The sequence below is a fragment of the Copadichromis virginalis genome, linkage group LG7, assembly GCF_057382275.1.
Source record: "Copadichromis virginalis isolate Kocher_CV1m ecotype Utaka linkage group LG7, C_Virginalis_male_GT1.1, whole genome shotgun sequence".
NCBI lineage: Eukaryota > Metazoa > Chordata > Actinopteri > Cichliformes > Cichlidae > Copadichromis > Copadichromis virginalis.
The window spans coordinates 66,972,175-66,995,244 of record NC_140624.1 but is presented as its reverse complement, the minus strand read 5'-3'; the positions used below and the strand labels follow the sequence as shown (position 1 = coordinate 66,995,244).

At 38.9% G+C, this 23,070-nt stretch overlaps 3 protein-coding genes across 5 annotated transcripts; all 3 read left to right on the top strand.

Annotated features, from left to right (window-relative positions):
• The first annotated feature begins 16 nt into the window (after positions 1–16).
• On the top strand, positions 17–9,383 carry LOC146706665 (troponin I, fast skeletal muscle-like). Its single transcript, XM_085464874.1, has 8 exons — positions 17–2,912; positions 4,663–4,695; positions 4,827–4,866; positions 4,993–5,121; positions 5,207–5,296; positions 5,411–5,584; positions 5,667–6,295; positions 9,347–9,383. The coding sequence occupies exons 2-7, from the start codon at positions 4,688–4,690 to the stop codon at positions 5,742–5,744; spliced, it is 519 nt and encodes a 172-aa protein (XP_085321000.1). The 5' UTR covers positions 17–2,912; positions 4,663–4,687; the 3' UTR covers positions 5,745–6,295; positions 9,347–9,383.
• LOC146706664 (troponin I, fast skeletal muscle-like) lies at positions 6,324–13,174 on the top strand. Of its 3 annotated transcripts, none has more exons than XM_085464879.1 (7): positions 6,324–8,178; positions 9,347–9,379; positions 10,293–10,332; positions 10,417–10,545; positions 10,996–11,085; positions 11,729–11,902; positions 12,802–13,174. In XM_085464879.1, the coding sequence occupies exons 2-7, from the start codon at positions 9,372–9,374 to the stop codon at positions 12,874–12,876; spliced, it is 516 nt and encodes a 171-aa protein (XP_085321005.1). In that variant the 5' UTR covers positions 6,324–8,178; positions 9,347–9,371; the 3' UTR covers positions 12,877–13,174. The 3 variants fall into 3 exon arrangements, with proteins under 3 accessions (XP_085321005.1, XP_085321003.1, XP_085321004.1); XM_085464877.1 differs by having other exon boundaries at positions 6,324–8,182; XM_085464878.1 differs by lacking the exon at positions 6,324–8,178 and adding an exon at positions 8,196–9,253.
• A 1,349-nt stretch (positions 13,175–14,523) lies between these two features.
• LOC146706663 (troponin I, fast skeletal muscle-like) lies at positions 14,524–18,330 on the top strand. The gene is made up of 7 exons (XM_085464876.1): positions 14,524–14,607; positions 15,578–15,610; positions 15,792–15,828; positions 15,933–16,061; positions 16,661–16,750; positions 16,838–17,011; positions 17,966–18,330. The coding sequence occupies exons 2-7, from the start codon at positions 15,603–15,605 to the stop codon at positions 18,041–18,043; spliced, it is 516 nt and encodes a 171-aa protein (XP_085321002.1). The 5' UTR covers positions 14,524–14,607; positions 15,578–15,602; the 3' UTR covers positions 18,044–18,330.
• The last annotated feature ends 4,740 nt before the right edge of the window (positions 18,331–23,070 follow it).

The window sequence follows — 23,070 nt, the reverse complement described above, 5'->3', positions numbered from 1 at the left end:
AAAGCTGCTTAAACTTTTTTCATTAGTGTAACTTCCTGTTTCCATCTGTACTGATGTTCACTTTTAGCACCTTCCTGCTCCTAGACTTTTTGTAATAAATGTATTTAATTTCCTACCCCTGCTGTCGTTGGATGTTTTGTCTTTGACTCAGTGATGCACAACACTGCAAACTGAGTGCACAGCGCACTGTTTTCAAACTTTACAGTGCTGAGCTCGTCTTTCTATGTTTTTGTCCATGATTAAAGCAAATGTTGATTTGGAACAGAAACCACAGTACATTTTTTTCTGCAATGACGACATGCTGAAGTGAAGTTGTACATAAAAAAGCGTAAAAATTGAAAACAAAAACTTGCAGCTGATTGTTAACGAGTTCTGTTTGAAGGTGCTCTTTGTAGTGCTGTGCATGTCAGTGAGGGACAAGACACAATATCCATGTTTTTCCTACGGCATCATTAGTGTAGCAGTGATGTCGACTTGCAATTGGAAAAGCCATTTATCACTATATAGAAGGGGTTATAGTGTGTTCAGGGAGCTGTGAAAAGTGAATGTAATCTTTTCCTTTTTAATTCACACTTCACAGTATTTAGAAAATACAGGCCCCTCCCCCTTATAGACTGTATATAAAGCTGGACAGTGAATCTACGCTGGGTGGATTAGGGCCCTTCTATGTTCAAAGGAGTAACCTAGAATCCCACACTTTGCAATACTGAATTGATTTTATCAGACCACAGTTGCATTGTTAAAAACAGAATGCTACAGTTTCTGATGTACAAAAGCAAAAATGTCTGTGTTAGCAGGAAAGCTAACATTTACCAGAAGCAAGACAACTCCAGGATTGAGAAGCAGTTTCTCAATGAATCAGATAAACTGACCTGACAGTTGTCTCCTGATGTTGGGTAGATTCCCATTAAGCCAGACAGCCTTCAGTAGGTAAATGTGATATACTTCCAGTTAACCAAACTTTAAACTGAAGAAGGCTTGTGACAATATAATGATTTTATATTTTTATGGCAAGAAAGTACATCTTTATTGCCATAAGAAATGACAGGCAGTGCTATCTGTGGTCTAGTAAGACTGATGCATCTTTGCAAAGTTTGGTTATTTGATAAGAAAACTTTTATTTTTGTAAAGTTTTTTTTTCTTTTAACAGAGACATTTTTCCTTAAATCAGATCCTTTCTTCTCAGAATTACAATGTTGGGCCTAATACACTATCACCACTATCTCACACTGTGTAGAACTGTGGTCTAACCACGACAGTCTGGCTATGTTGGAAACTTGCTCTACACTTATCATTTATTAGATAAAACCTCTGCGTGACCATTCTTAGTTACAGTCTACAAAAACTGACAAAATGACAACATAACAAGAATGAACAAGAAATGAGTTCTGGAATTGAAAAATTAAAATTCATAATTTTTGTTATACATCTGAACATTACACTATAGAACTGCATACATACTGCATATACATACTGCATTTACAATACAGCTTCCCTTTTGTATATATATAGCAGAATGTAGTTGTATGTGGTCATGTGAAAGATCTCTACACTTTTTAAAAATACTTGTTCATGTAGAGTGTTTATTCTTAATTATTACTATATATATATCTATATATAGATATATATATAGATATTGAGATTTTTCTCAGATCTCTAGTAACATGATGAAGAACAGATAATACACACCTCTGACCACACGGGGTCAGCAGAGGATTTCCTGCACTGGACTTCTTTAAAGTTTTCTATCTGCAGTCCTCTGCAAACGCCATCAACTCATGAAAATGTATCCAGTCAAAATGTTTCAAAAGTAAAATTAGGATTTTCAGTCTATCAAAGCAGATCTGGGAGGACTGATCCATGACTTCTGAAACTCTTGAGTTTGGCTTTGATTTTTGACGATGATGCTAACTGACTGAACAGGATGGGTAACGTCCTGCTGTTTTTTAAGACGTTTTTTGTTTTTGTTTTTGTTTTTAATAAAAATTTTGGATTTTTGTGTTGATTACAAAACCACATTCAAATGGACATTTTCAGGTGAGTCACAGTTTTTATCATATTTGTCTTTCTTTGCCTTATATGTGAAAATGTTCACTGTTTCTATTTATTGCCGTTTTTAAAATTTCTATCTCTTTTTTCTTTTCAGTTGCTGCCAATGTAACGTGAGTATTTTAACAATGTCTGCATCCAGAAGTTCATACCACAGCAGCAGATACTGTGGATCACGGAAGTTCTGATTGTATTTTAAAGCATGTTTCTGCACAAATCTCTGAATTATTAAGGCAACGCACTCCTAATAACAAAGGGTGTATGTGCAGTTTAAGTGCATTCTTTCGTTTTGTAGATAATTGCAAAAAACCTCCAGAATCTCTGATCTATCCAACATTTACATCACAAGAAACTGCTTAAACACAGTGAAGGTTGAAGACAGACTCTATTTCAAATATTTAATGCTTTAATCTGATGCCCAAAATAAATGTTTTTTTTCTCTTTGCATCCCCTCGGTTTTGATTTCTTGACGTTGTCACAGCTGGTTTTGCTGATTTATGAATGCCCTAAACTAGAAATTATCCCAAACTTTAAGTCATATTAAGTATGATTTAAGTCTCATCATTTCCTTATCTCCCTGTGCATAGTGCCTCATGTCCAGCTGTCAGCCTGACCTGTCCCAAGGAGGACTGCTGACCGCCTTGGATTGACTATTTATGAGGTGACTGGTCAAAGGATGAAGGCATTTCAGGAGCTGATTGGCCTGGTCGGTCTCAGGGCTTCTCATGGCCATAAAAGTTGAAACCAAACCCCCGTCCAAGCCCATATATACCCCACAGAGTTAGCTTTTTAATCAGTGACTCCCTCACTGCGTCCCAGCCCTTCAGCCAGTCTCTGCCGGCCTCCTCATCATCACTTTGTAGGTGAGAAACTCTTTTACTTAATGCTTAAAGTGAAGCTGATCCTCACAGGAAATACAATTTAGTGAGTCTGGTGCAGATTAATCTCAACAGGTTAAAAAAACCTTCAATATATAAATCTTGAATGAATGTATTCAATAAGAAAATTATTATGTACAGAATTACTGAATTTTTCAATCATAACTGAGTAAAGTTTTCATATTTTTTGGATGTTTCCTGTTTATATATTATGGTTTTACCATCTTGCTCCCTTACATTATGTGCATAAAACTATAAAATCTACATAAAACTACTGTAAGATTAAAAAAACAAACTAGATTTCCATATTTATAAATAAACAAGAAACTGATTTATTGTTTCAAAAATGAGTTTTCCAAACTGGTTAAATGACATTTCTATCTCGTTTTCACACTGAACATCACAATTAAGCTCCTTCTTATTTTTTTAAATTATTAACATGGTATTAAAACTTGTGATTAATGCACATATAGTTTTATTCAACTGCATTAGAATCTGTAAATAAATCGACTCAAACAGTTATCAGCCTGCAGGGTCAAAGAACTGAAAAATCAGATGGTTCCAGCACATCCACCTGAGCTCTCCTGAAAGGCAAAAGGAAAGAGAAAATGTCGCTGCACCGAGATAATGAGCGATTGTCTCTGCCAGTAAAATAATTAGTAAAATGTGAAAGTGAATGAACTACACGTGTAAAAGCCTGCAGCAGTCTGATTCAGGTGTTGTCCTAAAGTTAATCAGCTGGGATCAAATGACAGAAAATATAAATTAAATCATTTTTTTAACAGTTTGATAATTTTCACATCTCAATGTCGTCCCCTTGGATTGCATTACTCTCCGACATGTGATGGTTGACCTTTGACACTGAGCCAGGATTAGCAGTGGCCCAGCTGGCACAAGATTCACCCTGAAGTTTCTATTCTTAAATGACCAAAAATGCACAAACCTCCTGTGGAGGCTGTCGGGGGAAGTTTCCAGAGGGAGACATCAAAAAAAGAGCAGAACAAAACTGAACTTTAAGAGTATTTGTGATGTACTTATTGATTTTAACACATATTTCTACACCAAGTTGCATTTTAATAGCAAATCTAAATTTATAAAAGCGTGGCTTGTATGTCATTATCCAGATAACAGAGTCCTGTGAAAAAACATCCCACGATTCAGCCTGTAAAACCATCTTTGGTAACTGACAGGCACCCAAACCTCAGCTCACTCTCTGGGCAGTTTACTTTTTTGGGAATAGTGTTGTTTTTCGTTCACATTCATTTTGTTCTCTTTATTCTTTTTAAATCTACTTTATGGAGTTTGTAGTGCAGTAAAAATAAAGACGAGATGTGTGTGCAAAGATGAGGTCAGAGGTGACGTGATATTTGGATTCAAACTATAATTGGAATAGATTTCGAATTCCCATATTTCCTTATATTCCTAATGCTGTCAGTACAAACAAAGGCAGCAGGAAACGTAGTTTTAAACAGCTCTATATTGGATTATTATCACGTTGATCTTCAGATCAGTATATTGACCTTGAAGAAGAGTTTAGAGGTCATATGTGGTGTGACATTTAAGATTTTTATATATTATGGTACACACCACACGTTTCAGTTGCCCATGGTTAACACATGACCTCTTTGGTGGAGGTAATAAATTAATTGAATTTACTGAATGTAATCTTTTGTTACTTACATTGTCTCAAATCTTTGCTTTCATTTTCTTCTTCATTTTTTCGGATTATTACCAGAGTCAGAAACCTGAAGGAAGCCACAATGTCTGAGTGAGTATGTTTATTCTGTGTAAAACACTTTGAAAGAGCCAATCAGGATATCACATTCATCATTTTGTGAAGAGTTTACATCAGAATACTCGAATGTTGTTTTAAATATGTCGCGTCTTTATGAATTAAAGGGGAAAGAAGATGACGTCAAGCCGCAGGCATCATCTCAAGGTGAGGCTCTGTTAAGATTATCAGCGCTGCATCTACGTGGCCCCAAAAGTAAATGAAGCAGCATCAAGAACAACAGTACAACACACAGCAGTAATAATGTGGAATCTCTTTGTCGTCCTCTTTCAGAGTTTAATGCTGCAAATCGCTGCCAACTTGCTCGAGCAGGAAGCTGCTGAAATCATCGTCACCAAAGAAGCTTACCTTGCAGAGAACTGTGCCGCCCTCGACCTGAGCAGAGACCAGGCAGCTCTGATGGTAAGAACGTCAACCTCACTCTTACATGATGGGCTGTTTATATGACAACAACTGCATCTGTTTTTTTTCTTTTAATTCTCGACAGGACTTCTGCAAAAAGCTGCATCAGGCCATTGATAAGATTGATGAGGAGAGATACGACACCCAGGTCAAAGTGGAAAAGGCCGACAAAGAGGTGGAGGATTGTGTGCATCTGTCCTCCTTTTAGCAGATTGTGTGCTGTAGTATACTGCGTGGGTCTGTGTTTATCTGCTCTGTTCAGCCTTTGAGCTTCTCCTTTTGACTTCAGATCACTGAACTGAAGATGAAGGTCATCGAGCTGGCCGGAGTGAAGAAACCAGCCTTGAAGAAAGTGCGTATGAGTGCCGACGCCATGCTTAAAGCTCTTCTGGGCTCCAAACACACGGTAAACATGGACCTCAGGGCCAACCTGAAGCAGGTCAAGAAGGAGGTGAAGGAGGAGGTGAGTGTTTGCAGGCTGATTGTTTAAGAGAGCTAAAAACAGTTAACTGTTGCTGATGGTGGGCTGTGTTTGTGTCCTGCAGTCTGCTGAGGTGGTGGGCGACTGGCGCAAGAACATTGAGGACAAGGCTGACAGGAAGAAGATGTTTGAGACCTCTTAAAGACTTTCTCATCCAACTTTTGTTTTGCTCATTCTGGGATGTTACAGCTCTTCTTCACTGTTGCCTCTGATGTGCAATTAAATGTTCTTTTTGGAATAAGGCAATGCTGTGAAGCTGCACTTTTTTCAAGGCGGTCTTTTTTTATTTTAACGGCTAATTTAAGTTGGGCTAATTTATACGGGCTGTTGTATATTCACTTACTCCTGAGTTCAATCAGGTTCAATCAGAAATCTAAAGCAGGAGAAGCTTCTTTCCAGGTGTAAGATGACTTTAACATAACTTACATTTCCAAATAGGCAGTTAGAAACTGAGATGTGTTGTGCTGATGTTGAACCACCAGATGTCAGTAGAGAGCCCTTTCGTCCTTTATTTGCTGGCTCCGTTTTCTTCTTTTACATCTTCTCTTTTTAGTTTGAGTCCTAGAAGACTCAGCTATCTGACTCAAGACTCAACTTTTTTTTCGTCATACCTGGAAGTTATTGATCAATTGTTTGTAATCAAATCATATTTGATCACCAATAAAGCTGCAGCCACACAGAGTTCTACAAATGGTGAGTGCTGTTACTCTTTTGACCTTCATCACTCTTTGTTTAATCACTGCATTCAATTTGTCTTCATTCCTTACAATATTCACAGTTTTTATGTTAAATAACTCGTATAAATTAAGTAGGGATTTCTCAACATAGTTTATCGGGTATGTTTAGATGTTTAGATATCTTTCCATTTGTGAATGTCATGGCTGAGAGGGGAACAGCTAACAACGGTTGTGTTAAACATCAGAAATTGATTTTTTCTAAACTTTCAAGTGTTTCTCTTTTGATTTAAAGTTCTAAGGAAGAATGCAGTCAATCAGACTGTTTTCAGCTTCTATTAACAATAAATCAACAATAATAACAATAAGTCATCGTTAATGCATTCAGTGATAGAAACAGAACATAAAGAGCAGAAACAAAACGATGATTGGTCAAGTTACATTCCCTGTCTTACTTTCACTTTCCTGATTCCCTCTCATAGGCAGCGACCTGGTGTGATGAATTTCAAACTTAATGTGCATTTTAAAAAAACCCTCAAATACTAATATTTGGATAGTCAAAACAAAATCGAACATTTAGTACATTCGTATTGAAATATTAGTGCTTATTAATGTGCTTATTATAGGTAGTAGCACAGTGTAGTACATCAGTATTATACTGGTGTTGCATCTATATGTGGTAAACATAAATATCAAACCATCAAACATTATTTCACTGTTAGGATAATAATATGGCTTATATAATTCTTTTTTTTATTTGTAATGTAATCCACCAAAAACTGAAGGAAGGAAATTTTCTTTCGATTTCCGTCTGTAAGCAAAGAGGAAAAAGCCAAAATGATGCCAAATTAGTTGTTTTGCTTCATTTATACATTTTAACTTACATTTACACGTTAATTTGTTTCATTTAAATATTAGATTTTTATTTATGACTTTTTAAAAATTTTACAAAATATATGTCCAAATTTCAAAATGACCATCAGCATTATGGCTTCAAGCACATAAAACTCATCAGTATTAAACTGTCTTCTTAAGTCAGACTTTGTTTGATGCCATTTTGTCAGATTTAGTTTTGTTGTAGTTTTTCTGTTTTTGATTGCTCTGTATTTGGCACACTGACTCTACCAAGGGTGTGGAACAAAATCCACGGCCCCCTTTGCTCAAAGAGCTGATTTTAAGTTGTACTGGCTGTCAGTTTTTATGGTTTGATTTTGTGTTTAGCCTCTTAACGTTCACCACGTCACTGGTGGCCCATCGAGGGTGATGGTTCTTTTTGTTGCAACAATCCCACAGTTTATAGGGACATTTGCTGAAATTACAGGATGTTACCTTTGACATACAGTTGTACTTTCATTTCGGCATTAACATTTTAAAAAGGGGTGAATTTAATTCACCCTCCCTCTCCCCCTCACCCCTACACTTAACCCTTAACCTTAACCCTGGACAGGACATCAGTGATGTCATGTGCGTGAAGAGTAACTTGGTGCTGAAGCCTCATTTTAACGACAGCTGAACTTGATTGTGTCTAACAGCTTCAAATGCTGTTCTCAGAGCTCAGTGGGAATCAGTGAGATTGAATTACGTCAGCCACTCCGTTTGACTGTTGTGTGACAATTGCTTCGTCCCTCCGCTGGCCTCTGCGGGTGGGAACCTGATAGCGTCTGTCCAGCCTCCCGTCCAGCCTCTCATCCAGGGAGGCGACTTCCTCCAGTAGAAATTTATGAGGTTCCTCGTGGTATTTCTGGAGCCTGATGACCCATTGGTCTGAAGTAGCTCTGCTACCATAAAAAGGGCTGGCTTTCCTGCTGAGCCAGCACTTTATAGCCTATATACTCTGTTTAATCTTTACTGTTTGAGACTTAGCTGTGTCTCCCTCCCTGTTCTTCTTCCTCGTCTTGCTTAGTAGGTGAGAATTTCTCCTATAGCTTCACTCACTGTCAGGGAACAATACAGGGAGGGCTGCTCAAGAGGTGGGGGGTCCGGGCATTCTGGAGAGGCTTTTTAAGCACGAAGGACTAATTTTTTTGTTTTTAAAGATGTTGCTGCAGCTGTGACCTCTGACCTCTGATGTTGTGTTTAGAGAGAGAGAGAAGGAGCAGTTAGCTGGAGCTGACACTTACGATGGCTATTCAGACAGCGGACGATACTGGACATGCAGACGGGTTAAATGTGGATTTTGGTGTTGCAGAGCTTTTATTGATGTTTGCTTTGCAGCTTGCACGCTGTTGACGAAACTGTCAAGATTTGAGGCTTGAAGCAATGTTCGAAGATGCGTTTGTTTTACCACTTTAGCTTAAATCTGCACACAGAGTTGGTTGGAGTTTTTGGATATTATAGACCTGCCATTCCTCAAATCATTTAGAGATCACATCAAATCCAGATAGATCATATAGATCATACCATCATGAAAAAAATTGAGAAAATGGTTTTATTTAGAGGTGAAGAAGAGTCGTTTCCTGCACGTTCTGCTGACCAAGTTTAAGGAATGTGTGTTTTTCTATAATCAGTCCTAAATGATTTGAGTCTTTCTATGCATCTTTGAGCTAAATTAGTGACTCTTAGCTCACAGGACTCAGTTTGTGTCTTTTAGGTTGGGCTGTGAAAGTGAGGATTTGTATTTTGATGATGGATGCAGACTTTATTTTTAAAAAAGCCTCATTCTCCAGATGGTGACCTGGGCACACACTTTGGTGCCTGGCATGGCTGCAGGATGTTGAAATCTGTTAGCTGCTCTCACTGTGCACTCGCTGCCACACTCGGTTCATCTGCCGGTGACATTTAGTGCTCAGATCGTTGGCTCGCTCCAACAACTTAAATTCCAGGCAGAAATGTCTTCAGAGGGGACAACTGTCGAGCGCTCCTGGGTGCCTGACCCCTCCTGTCCAAAATTAGCTGGTTTGTGGCAGTGTGATTTTCCATGATAGTAAAGCGCATCGTGTTTCTCGCTGGAGGTCAAAGGGCACCCAATCAATAACAGGTGTGTCCAGCTGAGCTGTGAGTCAGGCAGAGTCAAGGTTCTGTTACTTTTCACTCCTCGCATTTGACTAACGAGTGTTTTCTGTCTCTGCAGGGTGTGAAGATCACAAACAGCCAAAATGACTGAGTGAGTACAATTTTACTTTTTTCATTTTCTCCTTATTTGCTTGCCTTCCACCTTTTTTCCAAGCCTTCTTCTGTGTTTTTCCTCCTTCTCCTTCCTCTTCTTCTTTACCTCCTTTTGTCTCTCCCCCATCTTCTTCTTCTTTTCTTACTCCTGCTTCTGGTTCACCTTCTTTAAGATGATTGCACATGAAGCACTTATCAGTGGGAGTGAGAGGTGCTGACAGGTGGATTTGTATTGTCAGGTTTGCTGTGTGGCAGACGGGTTTAGGACCAAAACACAGAACTCCACAGACAAAATGTAAACTCCAAAAGCAGCTTTATTGCAGAACCTCAGAAATTAGCCACGAAACACACGAGGCACACAGCTTAAGGGAGAACATGACAAAAGGGAAGGGACGACTGAGACAATAAATACACACAGAGGATAACGAGGAAACAAGCCAACTGAACATGACACACACAGGACAAGGGACTATCAAAATAAAACAGGAACTACCTAACAGTGAGACCTGGACAAAGACATATGAGCTTGACACAGAAACACAAGCGAAGCGGAAAAAACGAGGGACAAATAAACCAGTCTGAAACCAAGAAATGCTGCAGTACCACCAGAACATGTGAAACCAGAACACAAACAGCTCTAAGACAAACTCTAGGTCAGCTGCTCGCACTTGGAACTGAAACCAGCACCGAATAATGTGACAAAGATGATCACAATTAAAAGCTAAAGAAAACTCAAAACAAACCCCCAACCCTGGGTCAGCGATCCATGACATCTATAGCTTCGCGCAGAAGCAGATTTTGTAGACATAGAAAGGTGTTGCGTAAAATAAGGAACTGAATTACCAAAATGCAGAAAAATTACAGTCGGTCATTTCAGCTCTGAAGGTAATTTTCTAATCTCTGTCTCACAGGGGAAAGAAAATGACGTCCAGCCGCAGGCATCATCTGAAGGTGAGGCTTAAACCTTTTGTTTTCTAAAACCTTTGAATTTTTGGAGGCTCTCTCTTCACTTTGCATGTTTTCGTCTTCCTGCAGAGTTTGATGCTGCACATCGCCGCCAACTGGCTCGAGCAGGAGAAGACAGACATCGCAGCAGCGAAGGAGGCCTACTTGGCTGAGAACTGCCCACCTTCTGACCTCAGCGGAGACCTGGCTGCCCTTACGGTTAGAACGAAACTGTGTCATATGCTTACACTTTCTTATGACCACAAGAAAACATCGGGGCGTTTTCCTCATTGTAGTGGAGCAGGTTGCAAAAAGTTGAGTTTAGGACATCAGAGGAAGGTGAAACATTTGTGTTATGAGCTGGTTAAATCTTACATTCCATTACATGTCCGTGATTAAAAAGCTATGAATATTTTCTAAGTAGTTATGTGACCTTATGTTACATTTAGCTGAAATTCATAATTTTCAAAATAAAAGTATTTTAATGCAATGTACTGATGCCAACCATTTATTTCTTACAAATTCATGTTTTAGCTAGAAACCACATCTATGAGGTAAAAGAGAAATAAACATGAAATATATATAAAATAGAGGAATTCAGATAAATACCTCCAAAGTGAACATCCATGCTGACTGCTAATGAAAAGCGTTCGTTCTGCACTTTAAAAGGACGCCTGCAAGAAGCTCCACGCCGCCATTGACAAGATCGACGAGTCGAGATACGACACCGAGATCAAAGTGCAGAAAGCCGACAAAGAGGTGAGAGTTTGAGCGAGATTATGGAAAACTCACTTTACTTTTAGATGTTTTTAATCTTAATGTCATCGTGTGTGCATGCTTTATTTCCAGATCTAGTTCCTTTGATCGTTCTCGACTGGGTAGGTGTAGATTTCAGTGCTAAATATCAGAATCAGAGGCTCTAACACTACTGAGTGACGACTGTGTCGACAGTCAGCAGGTCTTTTTTAATCAAAAAGTATGAATTGGAACTATTATAATGCATGTTGAGAGGCAGCTGGATAAGTATGAAAGAGCTGGAAGGAAAAAGGAGGCGTAGGTTTGATATGAGGGCATTTTTGATTTTCATAAAAGTCTGAAACTCAGTTAACTGTGTGCTGCTGGAACATGTTTCATGTGTTTAAAATGGTTTTTATATTCCTAGCTGCTAAATCAGTTCAGGACTGTAGGGGGCAGACGTCTGTCCCAGTTTTCATAGGTGATAGTTACAACCAGGACAGGTTGGCAGGCCATCACAGAGAGACACACAACCATTCACACTCACGTGAACGGTTCACAGCAGCTTAGAAACCTGCATGTCTTTGGAGTGTGGGAGGAAGCCGGAGTACCTGCGGATCTGACTGGCTGCTTTTCCAGCTTTTAACGAACGATTCTCGACCTCCAGATTGAGGATCTGAAGCTGAAGGTGATTGAGCTGGCCGGTGTGAAGAAGCCTGCCCTGAAGAAAGTGCGCATGTCTGCAGACGCCATGCTGCAGGCTCTGCTGGGCTCCAAACACAAGGTGACCATGGACCTGAGGGCCAACCTGAAGCAGGTCAAGAAGGAGGTGAAAGAGGAGGTGAGACACGAGGCTTTCACAGCAAGGAAATCGGCTTGTTTCATCATCACTGTGTCCTACTGCAACAACTTCAGGATTCAGTTTAACTCACTGGACCGAATTCATCGAAAGAAACAGAGCGTAGCCACGTGTTAGGAACTAATCTGAGGTGAACGCTGATTCAGCAGGTTTGCAGAGCTTCTTTCCGTCATTATCACGCGTGACGCGTGATAATGACGGAAAGAAGCTCTGCTGTTTGGCCCAGCAGCTCGATACAGTGGATCTCGAGTGATCTCATTATTTGAATAAAATAATTTAATTATTCTCTAAATTTAAATGATTTCTCTCTCTTCTCTAAAACTGTAAATCAGATTTCTGCTACACAAAATGAAATAAATAAATAAAACGACAGTTTTACAATGCACATAAAAAATGATCATCAGCAGTGAAGTTAGGCATGACATGCGAACCGTTATAGAGAGGAAAATTAAAACATAGAGGCCTAAACATTCAAATATTGTACAAGTTAGTGTTTCTCTTAAACTACATTTATTTATTTTCATTTTTATTTGTTGCACATGTTTTCATCTATGCACAGCTATCATTTGGGAGAAGACTGCATTGAGTCAGGCAAGCCTCAGGCACAAGTGTAAATGGTTATGGCTCTGTTATTATAGTTTTGGATTTTCTAATTAGTTTTATTTATTTATTTTGTTTGTTTTTTAATTTTATTTTGAAGTCAGTTTAGTTTCATTTAGTTTCCAGATCAGTTTAGTTTTTATTGTTTGAACATATTTTGCTTTTTTTCAGTTACTTCAACCAAGGAGGTTAAACGTTATAGGTTCAAGCATAAAATATAAAAAATATAAAATGTTTGGTCTCAGTTTGAGGTGTTGACGAGTTCTCCTCATTCTTTCCAGCCTGCAGACGTTGGCGACTGGCGTAAAAACATCGAGGACAAAGCCGACAGGAAGAAGATGTTCGAGAGCTCCTAAAAGCCGCCTGGATCGGCGGAGATGGTGGAGGTCGGCGGGGGCGTTTAAGACTGAGGTCTGAGTGACTGAAGGTGTCTCTGGGTCTCGCCTGGACCCTCAGGGACAAAAGTTCAGACAGTTTCTTGATGATTTTTTTGGCTGTTTTTTGTCACGCTGTCACCCCTGCGCGTCAGAGAGACTGAACCAAAACAAAGTGAATTTAACTTCGTCTGCAGTTGAAACATCTGGCAGAGAAACGTCAGTTCAAAATGTACAGCTTTTCATGGAATCGTTAGCAATAAAAGTTTTGAAATAAGGATTAATTTGTTGCTACTTGTATCCACTTAGTAACAGTTTAATGCCCTTCAAATTGATTCCTTAACATTTTCACACTGACACCTTAAAGAAATTCGATTTTTGACAAATTTATTAGAAAAAAAACATTTAGAGGACCTGAGCTCGTTCTGAAAGAGGAAAACTCATTTTCAGCTGAGAGAAGAGATTCTCCGACATGACTTTTCCAGTCTGCAGCATAAAAACTATAAAACTGATAGTTAAGAGAGCAAACAATGAAACCTATATAAATGATACTTCTTTTAAAAAAGTAATTACATTTCTAAATGCACAATAACATTTACAAAAGTTCAAGCAGTTTTTGCTGTTGAACCCAAAACATCATGTTTTCAGAGAGCAAGCAAAAAAAAATCCTTTTTAGATATTTTCCACACAAAGAAGCAACGATTCAACCATCTCGTCTTTCTAGTTTTCAAACAGTTTCTACATGTAAAGAAAAAACATCTGATTCCAAACAGTTTAAACTTTAGACTATTGAGATTATTAAAGTAAGTTCATCTTACCCTGTTGCAAGTAAAAAATCATGTTGCAGAAATGTTCACATGTTGGAAGCATTTCCATGTTTTTATTTTTAAACTATGTTAGCGTAGCTTTGTGTAATTTGTGGCTCAAAATAATCCTTCTTTAAATTAAGCTGGGCTTGGTGTAGCCCCTCATTTTAGGAACTTTCTTCTGAGTGGCTGTGAATCTCAAACAAAAGCTTTGATCAGCAGGTGGGCGGTGCTTATTTGGTCAAAGGGAGAACTTTGTGATGACCCTGTTAGGGCTAGCCAAGCTTAATGACATCATTCGGAGCCAATAATAGACACTTGTTTTGTAAACCCGGGTGTTTAGAGGAATCTGCAGCCTAAACTTTAAAACACATACACTGTCCTCGTTATTTGAAATTTTGGCCACTTTTCATAGAAAAATTCTAATTAAATAATTAAACAAAAGACATAAAACAGTAAAGAAGGAAACACATAATAATTTAACGTTGGGTTTTACAGGAAAGCTGAAGATTTCCATTTGTTGTGATGCTGCAGGGCTTAAAATGCTCCTTTTGAGTTAAAGATCAAAACATATATTAAATCTGTCCGAAGCCTTCTGAAGACATAAAACGTGTTCTGTTCATTCTCCTTTAAGTTTATTCCATATACACAAACACAGCATGGAGGCATGAAGGGTTCTCACAGGGAGGGCGTTTTGCAGAGCAGGGCTGGGCCGGGTGTATTTCAGGAGCTCGCAGGCCTATTGGTCTGCCTGGGAATCCATTTCCATAAAGAGGATCTGGGCAATTTGCTGAGGCATCGCAAACCACCATATATACCTATTCCATTTTTCACTGTCTGTGGCTTTGGCAGTGTCTCCTTTTCTTCCACCAAGTGTGTCCTGTCCTCTTCTTCCTCCTCTCAATAGGTGAGAAATCTTCCTTACTTTATCTTTTTTCTTTTTCTAATATCTCCAGCATCTTTGAGCTTCTCTGAGAGCAGCATCTTCTATTTTATCAGATAGAATAAAAAGATGCTGCATGCAGCCACGTCTCAAAACGACTGTGTTTTGAAAAGACATGATTTAAAGCAGGATTACAGCTCTGACTGTTCCTCACTCAATCCAAGTGGCTTCTTTACATTTGTTGGTGACATTTGACCTTTTTCTGTCAAACCTAAATTTATATGACGTGTTCAGCTGCTCTGCCTCAGTCTTGTCAAAGACCTGATTTCAGCTGTTTTGCCTCAAATTGTTCATTGACTTTTTGGATGTGCGTACAACAGAAATATGAGCTGATCAGAAGGCCTGGAATTACAAAAATCTGATTCTGGTTTGGTAAATATTTTCTGGTTCCCTGAAAATGTTTATGTATAAAGTTAAAAACTGAACAACACTTGAATCATTAATTAATCTTATATATGTATATATACCCTGCCTAAATAAACAAACAAAAAAAGATGTCTAACCTAATCTTCTAATCAAAAAGTGACATTAATTGGTCATGAAGACATGCTATCAGAGTGCCTCAGAGACACTATGGATAGTTACTAAAGGTTAGCTACTGTCAGCTAGTTCATGATGTCATGTTAGTTAATGATATTCCACTGGAGATTTTTTCAAATTAATCCTTCACTCGATCACGTGTAAACCGCAGAGACGTGACACACGATCCCGGCCAGCCCAGTTTAGTTCAGTTGACGTCGCTGCTCTTCAGCTGTGGCCTCAGATCGCGTTACGGCACAAATATTCCCGTCTATCCATCTCCATCACAGCAGCAGAACATGCTGATCTCAGAGAACCTCACACTGATTATCTGAACATCTCTGGTGTTCAGCAGGGCTCAGAAAGACCTCAACGTTTCCTCCAGTCACTCAGTTTTATGTTTGTCTTACTGCAGGTTGTGAACCCGAAAAACCGCCAAGATGTCTGAGTAAGTGCGAAGAACATCCTGTCTGATTGATGCACACTATACCTCATTTATATATGCACCGAAATCTGCCTCCTTTTAAAGATGCTCCCTTTAAATGTTTAATATCTGGATCCAAAAAAGATGTGAATTAGAAAAATGTAACCTTTACAACTATTAATGATCACAACTTCCTCTCAAACAGGAAAAAGATGACTTCCAGCCGCAGGCATCATCTCAAGGTAAATAAGGATTATGAAAAAAAATTGAGTTCTTCTGCTGCTGAGTATGTTTGAGTGCAGACCATTAAACACGAGACTGGTTGATGATGATTTCTGTCCTGCAGAGCTTGATCCTGCAGATTGCTATGAACTGGATCGAGCAGGAGAAAAAGGACACCGAGGCGGCCAAACAGGCCTACATGGCCGAGCACTGTTCTCCTCCAGACATGAGCGGAGACCAGGCCGCCCTGATGGTGAGAGAGACATCAGGGTTTATCCGAGAAAAAAGAAAGAATAAAAAAGAATAAAATGTTTCTTTTAGTAGTTCAGGAAACAATCAGCTACTATAATAGCCTATTCATTTAATTAATTAATTTATGCTGTTTATTACTGTATTTATTTCATTATGTTGTTGTTTTGAGTAGAAACATGACTGTTATTATTATTTTGGCATTTAAGTGCCAGCATGGAAACTGGACACTAATGCTAATGAAATGAGAAGCTAGCCTGAACTTTGCTGCTGTAATTCATCATAAACATAAATTACCTGAAAGTGTTAAGTGAAGCACCGAGTGACCTGCTAACATTAGCACTCCTCTGCCAGAGGAATGTACATCCTTTAGCACCTAGCTGCTTTGATCGGCATGGCTAGCAATGTGGTAACTTGCATGTCTCTTCCTGTCTTGTGTACTTTTAGAAGCAAAAGTAGTTTAAAACTTTATATGAGCTTGAAACAAATGATTTACTCACTGGTTTTGTTACTTTAACAGCACTTTTGATATAAAAAGGGAAGGCCGTATAACTCTAAAGCTGTGGGAAGATCATCTTCTGGGGTTTCTTTATGCATCAACAGGAACTCTGCAAGAAGCTTCACGCCGCCATCGACAAGATCGATGAAGAGCGGTACGATGCCGAAGCCAAGGTGCAAAAGGCTGACAAAGAGGTAATCTTCCTCTGGGAGCATAACAGGATTAGAGTGGCCTCTAAAAAGTAAAGAAGGGTAAATATAACACTTTCTTTCTGTGCATAGATTGAAGACCTGAAGATCAAAGTTGTGGACCTGATAGGAGTGAAGAAGCCTGCCCTGAAGAAAGTGCGTATGTCTGCTGACACCATGCTGCAGGCTCTGCTGGGCTCCAAACACAAGGTGACCATGGACCTGAGGGCCAACCTGAAGCAGGTCAAGAAGGAGGTCAAGGAGGAGGTGAGTTCACAGACAGAGGGTGGTTTTGTCAGGATAAATCGACATGTTTGCACTTTTAGTTCCAGCAGTGATGGATTTTTATTCTTTCTTTACATTACTGAGTTTACTGATGTGGTGCCAGTAAACCTGTTTTAATATCTATGAAGCAGCTTATCATCAATGTGATGACCTTACACTATCAGAATATTATATATAATGTTCTCCAAAGTTTTGGCATTCATGACAAAATAATTCTGACGTGCACAAAAAAATAGTTGGTGACTTGGACGTTAAAGCGTCACGCGGTTAGACGATACACCGTGGCCTTTGAATTCCAGGCTGAGATTATATTGCAGATTTCAAACATAAATCAATTTTTACACAGCCAAAAATAATATGCACACCCAGGGAAACTTGGTGGCAATCTGGAAGAGAACATTTTTGGACTTCTGATCAGAAACTAGCACTGGAGCCTTGTATCCCACACATTTGCTCACAGATGAAATTAAAAAGCATTTTTTTCTTAATTTCTCTTAAATCTGTAATTAACAACTGAATCATATTTGGTCCACAAGTTTTTGGAGGACGTTTTGGAGACTTCTGCATCTTTTGTGTGTTTTTTTTCCTGAAAAACTTGAATAAATCTCACAGTTTGTGATGCAAAGTAAAACTCATTCAGGAAATTAATATATATTTTTTTAAATTATTAGGAGTAGCATAATAAAGACTGCTTTTTCAAAAAAACTTAATTCCTGTCAATTATTTCATCAGTCAGTCTTTACAGTATTACAGAATTTTTCTACTTCTAGAAACATAAAGTCACATGTAAGGCATGTAAGGGCTGGTTTTCCATGTGTCAGCTGTCAAAGTGCAGAAATCAGCTGATTAAGTTCAATCACCTCTCTTTTTAATAAAACTAAGATGTCTAAATTCCCGATTTGTTTGGACTAACTCGCTGCTTCCTGTCCTCTGCAGCCTACAGAAGCGGTGGGTGACTGGCGTAAGAACATTGAGGACAAAGCTGACAGGAAGAAGATGTTCGAGGCCTCCTAAATGTTTCGCTGCTCTGCTTTGTTTTTCTGTTTACATGAACTCCATGTGTCCTATTTGTGCTGGTGGAAGAGCGCGTTTGCTTTATGTCACACAGGTCTGAAGAGCAGGTTAGCAAATCTGAGAGGCGGGGAGTTGAATTTACCTGAGGGTTGTTATTTTGCACTTTGTCGTAGTCTGGAGGGAGGGGAAGGTTCACACACCAACACCAAGTCTTCAACTCCACACAGTCGGGGAAACAATCGCACACAATGTTCATTATACACAATAAAATCACGTGTCAGAGACAATCATGCTGTTTTTGTCTTTTTTTTGCCCAACTTTCATCATCATCATATTTACAGGATCACTGTAGAGGCTGAAGTTTAAATCTTTGTCTGAATCTGTTTTAAAGCTTTTACCATGATGCCAGGAAGAAACTCTGATTCCCACCTTTATGTCTTATCTTTGTTATCCAACCTAAATGTCCTCAAATTAAAATGAATTCTTAAAACAAGCCTACTCTATACATGATCAAATAAATCTTGGTTCAAATGGTAACTAATCTGATTTTTACCAAAGATTTGAGCTTTTTCTTCATAAATCTATGAAGTTTTAATTGCTATGAGGTTGTATTTTATTGTTTTTATGAAATAAGTTGTGGAATAATTCAGATTCCATACAGTCAGAATAGGACACCTAAGTTTGGTTTTTAGATTTCTCACCAGTGCTGCTAAATGCAACCGTTGCTCTCTGTTGTGTAATTTATAAACCATTAATGCATCTATCATATTTTCATGGTGCACTGTAATTGTATGAGCACAGTTTTTTATTTAAAAAAATAATAATGGGAAGAGGTTTTGGTTTATATTAGCTGCAGTTTATTTGTTGAGTGTTTAGATTTCCAGCATCAGGTCCATCAGTACCAGCAATTTGTTTTCTGTCTTTGTCCTTGAACGTTTTGAACTTCTTCAGACATTTGTTGGATCGTTTTGAATCACCTCATTTTCTGATGTGATTCAAATCTTTTGTGAAGCTAAATTGAGGAGAAATGTTACATTTAAATAACCATAAGGGTCAAACAGTGAAAGAAAAACAGCATCAAAGATCTAGATTTCTGCATTCAGCACCAAGGCTTATAAGACAAAAGTGTGAAATATGGATTTCTAGAGCAGACCTTCTTGACAGCATTAAACACTAGCAGCACTATCTCAACCAACTGCATGAGTCTGGAATTATTTCCATTTAACAGCTGAGCCTTGTCAGTATGTAAGTGGTGGAGTTCCTTTCTTCCTCAGTGTTATTAGAGAGCAGCTGTTGTCCCAAGGAAGACCCCCATCCACCAACCTGCAAATTATGGCAACAACTGTTCCTCTAGCAACAGTCCATCTTTGTTTCATCACACAAAGGCCCAGCAGTCCATCTCTGAAGCAACCAATAAATTAAACCAGTGAGTTAATTTATTGACATTGTATCTGTTTTTTTCAGTATTTCTAATGTTTTTATGACCTGGAAACATAAACTGCTTTATGGGTTGCAGGGATGTAGAAGGGATGTAGCCGCCACAATGATCAGACAATATTGAGACAAGAAGGCATGTTGTGTAGATAGCTTTTTATAATATGACATTATTTGATATTAAATGTGTAACTACTGAGAAGTGAAATGTACATCCTGGAGAAACTGAGCCATTCTCTGTAGAGTCTTTTAATGCAGCTGAACAGACAACAGCACCCACTAGCTACTCGGAACAATCCTTAATAATGCTGAAATTTAACTGTAACACATTTAAAAAAGTGTTTTGCATAAACATTTACACTGTCAATCAAAGCAGCCAAAACTCTAATTTAAAGTCTTGCTGACATTACTCAGGGAGAGGTTCTTTATTTCATTTTACTTATTTATTTATTATAAAACGGTCAATGTTTTTATTTCTGCTGTAAAGTTATAACCTGGGAGTTTAAATGCACTGGCTCGCTTTTGGAGTCTGCCTCAAGTGGACATTAGAAGAATTGCAGTTTTTGGCCACTCAAATTTTCATCCAGCATTTGCTGCAATTAAGTAAGAGCAATTTGATGGGTGTTTTTAGGTGTACCAGCACAAAATACCTTGTTTGTCATGTTTTTATGTGACGGTAAAGTTTGATAATGATCAGTACTGTTTTGAGTGTATTTAAAAAATATTAAGAGAACTCTTCTTATTAAACACAAAGTCATCTCAAATTGTCTGATCATTCAGGTTTCCTCTCTAACTTTATAGGATATTTTAAAGTGCCTTGACATGACTGTTGTTGCATTAAAAAAAAATTCATAAAAAATGAGTGAAGTAAATTTAAATAAGGGTAAATTTGATTAAAAATAAGAGTCATGCACAGCCATCAATCAGTTAAACACTCCATTGAGACTTTAATGATTTATCTCACTGGTTGCAAACATGCCCCACCCTCCCTCAGATGCCCTCACACTCCTTGTATGGTGCTCTGAGCTCTGCCTCCAGCCTGCCGGGGCCCTCGAGGCTTTGGTTTCTTCAGGGGCTAACTTTATCCCCTGAGACTCATGGGGAATGTGAAGGAGATGCCTACGAGTTATATTTGAATCATCTGACTTCAATAAGACTCCTTAAAGAAAAAAAAAAGAAAAGAAAATTGCAGCGTCTTCCCTCCATCACCGGCCTGTAGGGCTGCGACTGACACCTGCTTTTAAATTTAGTTTGAGTGCTTTCAAGCAGCTGCTTTTCCCGATGACATCTGTCTGCCGCTATGTATCTGTGACTGTATTGTGGAACGCACATGGATAGGGAATTTAAAAAAAAAAACTATAAACATAAATGCAGCTCCTCATGACACCGTTTGAAGCTGTAAAACAAAGTACAACAGTGGCGCTCGGTGAGGTGTTGCTCCTGCCTCGTCCTGTTTTCACCCACATTTCAGCTTTCCAGCACCCTCGTTTCTCTGAAGCCCTGCAGTTACTTGGATTTACTTCCGTTCTCCATCTGTCCACCAGGTGTCCTCTAACTACACCATCCTGTGTCTTGTGGGCTACAGGGACAGTGAGGCGACATGTTATCTCATGGCTTCAAGATTAGCGACGATGAAAACGGAAGTTTCAGTTCATCTTTCTTTTCTTTAACCCGTAGACATGTGGGGTCAAATGACCCCACAGGTTGTTCTTCTTCAACATCTTTAAAATGAAAAGTTGTAATATATTCATATTCCAGGTATTCCTCATAAAATATGTTTGTAACATGAGGCCATTTGCATTTTTATTTATTTTTTCGTTAATTAAAAAAAATGCAGTTTTTGTATCACTACCCCACTCTTCCACAAGTGGGTCAGAAATGACCCCAAGCAGTTCCTATGGGATCTTCTATGAAACTTTAATTCTTAGCAACTCTGACTGTCCCACTTACACTTCTGATGGATCAGGAATTCGTTTTTACACAGTAACATACATGATTTATAGTTTTCTGTGCATTTCAAACACTGTCCTTTCTGATGTTTATTTTTAATATCTAAAGTAATATGGCTGCCATGAGGCCAGCTAGGATCCCTGTGGACCTTGCCCTACAAATGATCCAGGACGGATGGGATGAAGAGTCCATCGGAGGCATTGACTGACATCTCAGATATAGAGGACCCAGACTTTTGCAATGCAATAAATGGTACACATCCAGAGGATGGAACAGCCCCCCCCCCCCCCCCCCTTGCAACAATCAGAAACCCCCCAAAAGTCTGAAGTCTCTGAGGAGCAGCAAATCCATGCTGTTCCTGCCCACAGCTGAAAAAAAGCTCAAATCTGAGGTGCTGCTGTAGATGGAGGTTCGTGGTCAAAAGAGGGCGTGTTTGCACCGCTTTTTGCTTTGAGTGGAAGCTCAACAGTGCGAGGGCTCTGCAGCCGTTTAGATCAGACAGACTTTAAATGTTGACTCAATGCAAACGGCCTTTTTTCATGTGAGAGAAAAACTGTGCCTGCATTATGTGCGTATGTCTTTCTTTGTTCTGTTCTGCTATTTGCTTTTGTTCATGGGGGGGAAATAACTTAGTTGAGTGTTCCCGGTTTGTTTTATTTTTACAGCACTTCAGAAAGAATAGATGTTCATTTAACCCCATTTTATTCATCAGATACTTTGTAGTTACTTTACAGACTCAAAGGGACCCAAAGGTTAGAGAAATTAGATTGCTGGTTCATAAGTGCCAGAAACTGCAGTTTTTCTAATGTCCACTTGAGGCAGACTCCAAAAGCGAGCCAGTCCACATAAACTCCCCAAAAAAGTATGTGCCATAAAAAATCTGGGTGGGAAATCAGAAAAGTGACGACTGATTGAAAAGGTTAAGAAGTCTCAGACTGAGCTGCTCGAAATTGCTTTTTAATGAGTGTGTGGATCTATGAAGAGAGCTGAGTAAGGTGTAGCCACCCAGCATGACCAACCTGCTCCCAGTCTGTCACATCAAATACGGGTGTTTTGTCAGATGCTGTTGATGTCTGAGATATATACAAAGGATGCGCCTCACTGTTGGTGCTGTGACACACTAGGTGTAGAAATACTGAGTGCACAATGAGGCAGGACAGCAGAATACAGACCTGTTTTTCAGGAGACTCTGATTTGTCTTCTTTGGTTTTACTTAAGTATGAAGTGATTCAGATAGGTTTCAGAAAAAAACTTTGATAAGGTTCATTATCAGTACTTTGTGAGTACCAATTTGGAGATGTGGAGGTTCAGAAGGAAAAAGAGGTTCACCACCAGAAAATCCACCGCTTAAAGAAAAACTGCACATGCGCTCGCTGCCTGTCCTGTGGCATTACCTGGACAGCATCCATCTGTCATCATCAGCTAATGCCACCAATCTGCAAAGCAAGCTAAAGAGGCACCAAAAATCCCCTCTAGAAACAATTATTTCAGAAAGGGAGACAATTGTCAGCGTACAGTAGTGTTCACAGTGCAGACATCATGCCACAAACTAGCTGTCAGAAGTACAGCCTTCAGACTGAAGCCATGTTAGATAATGTGGTGTCTATTTTAGATGGATATGAATACAAGTGTACTCATATTTT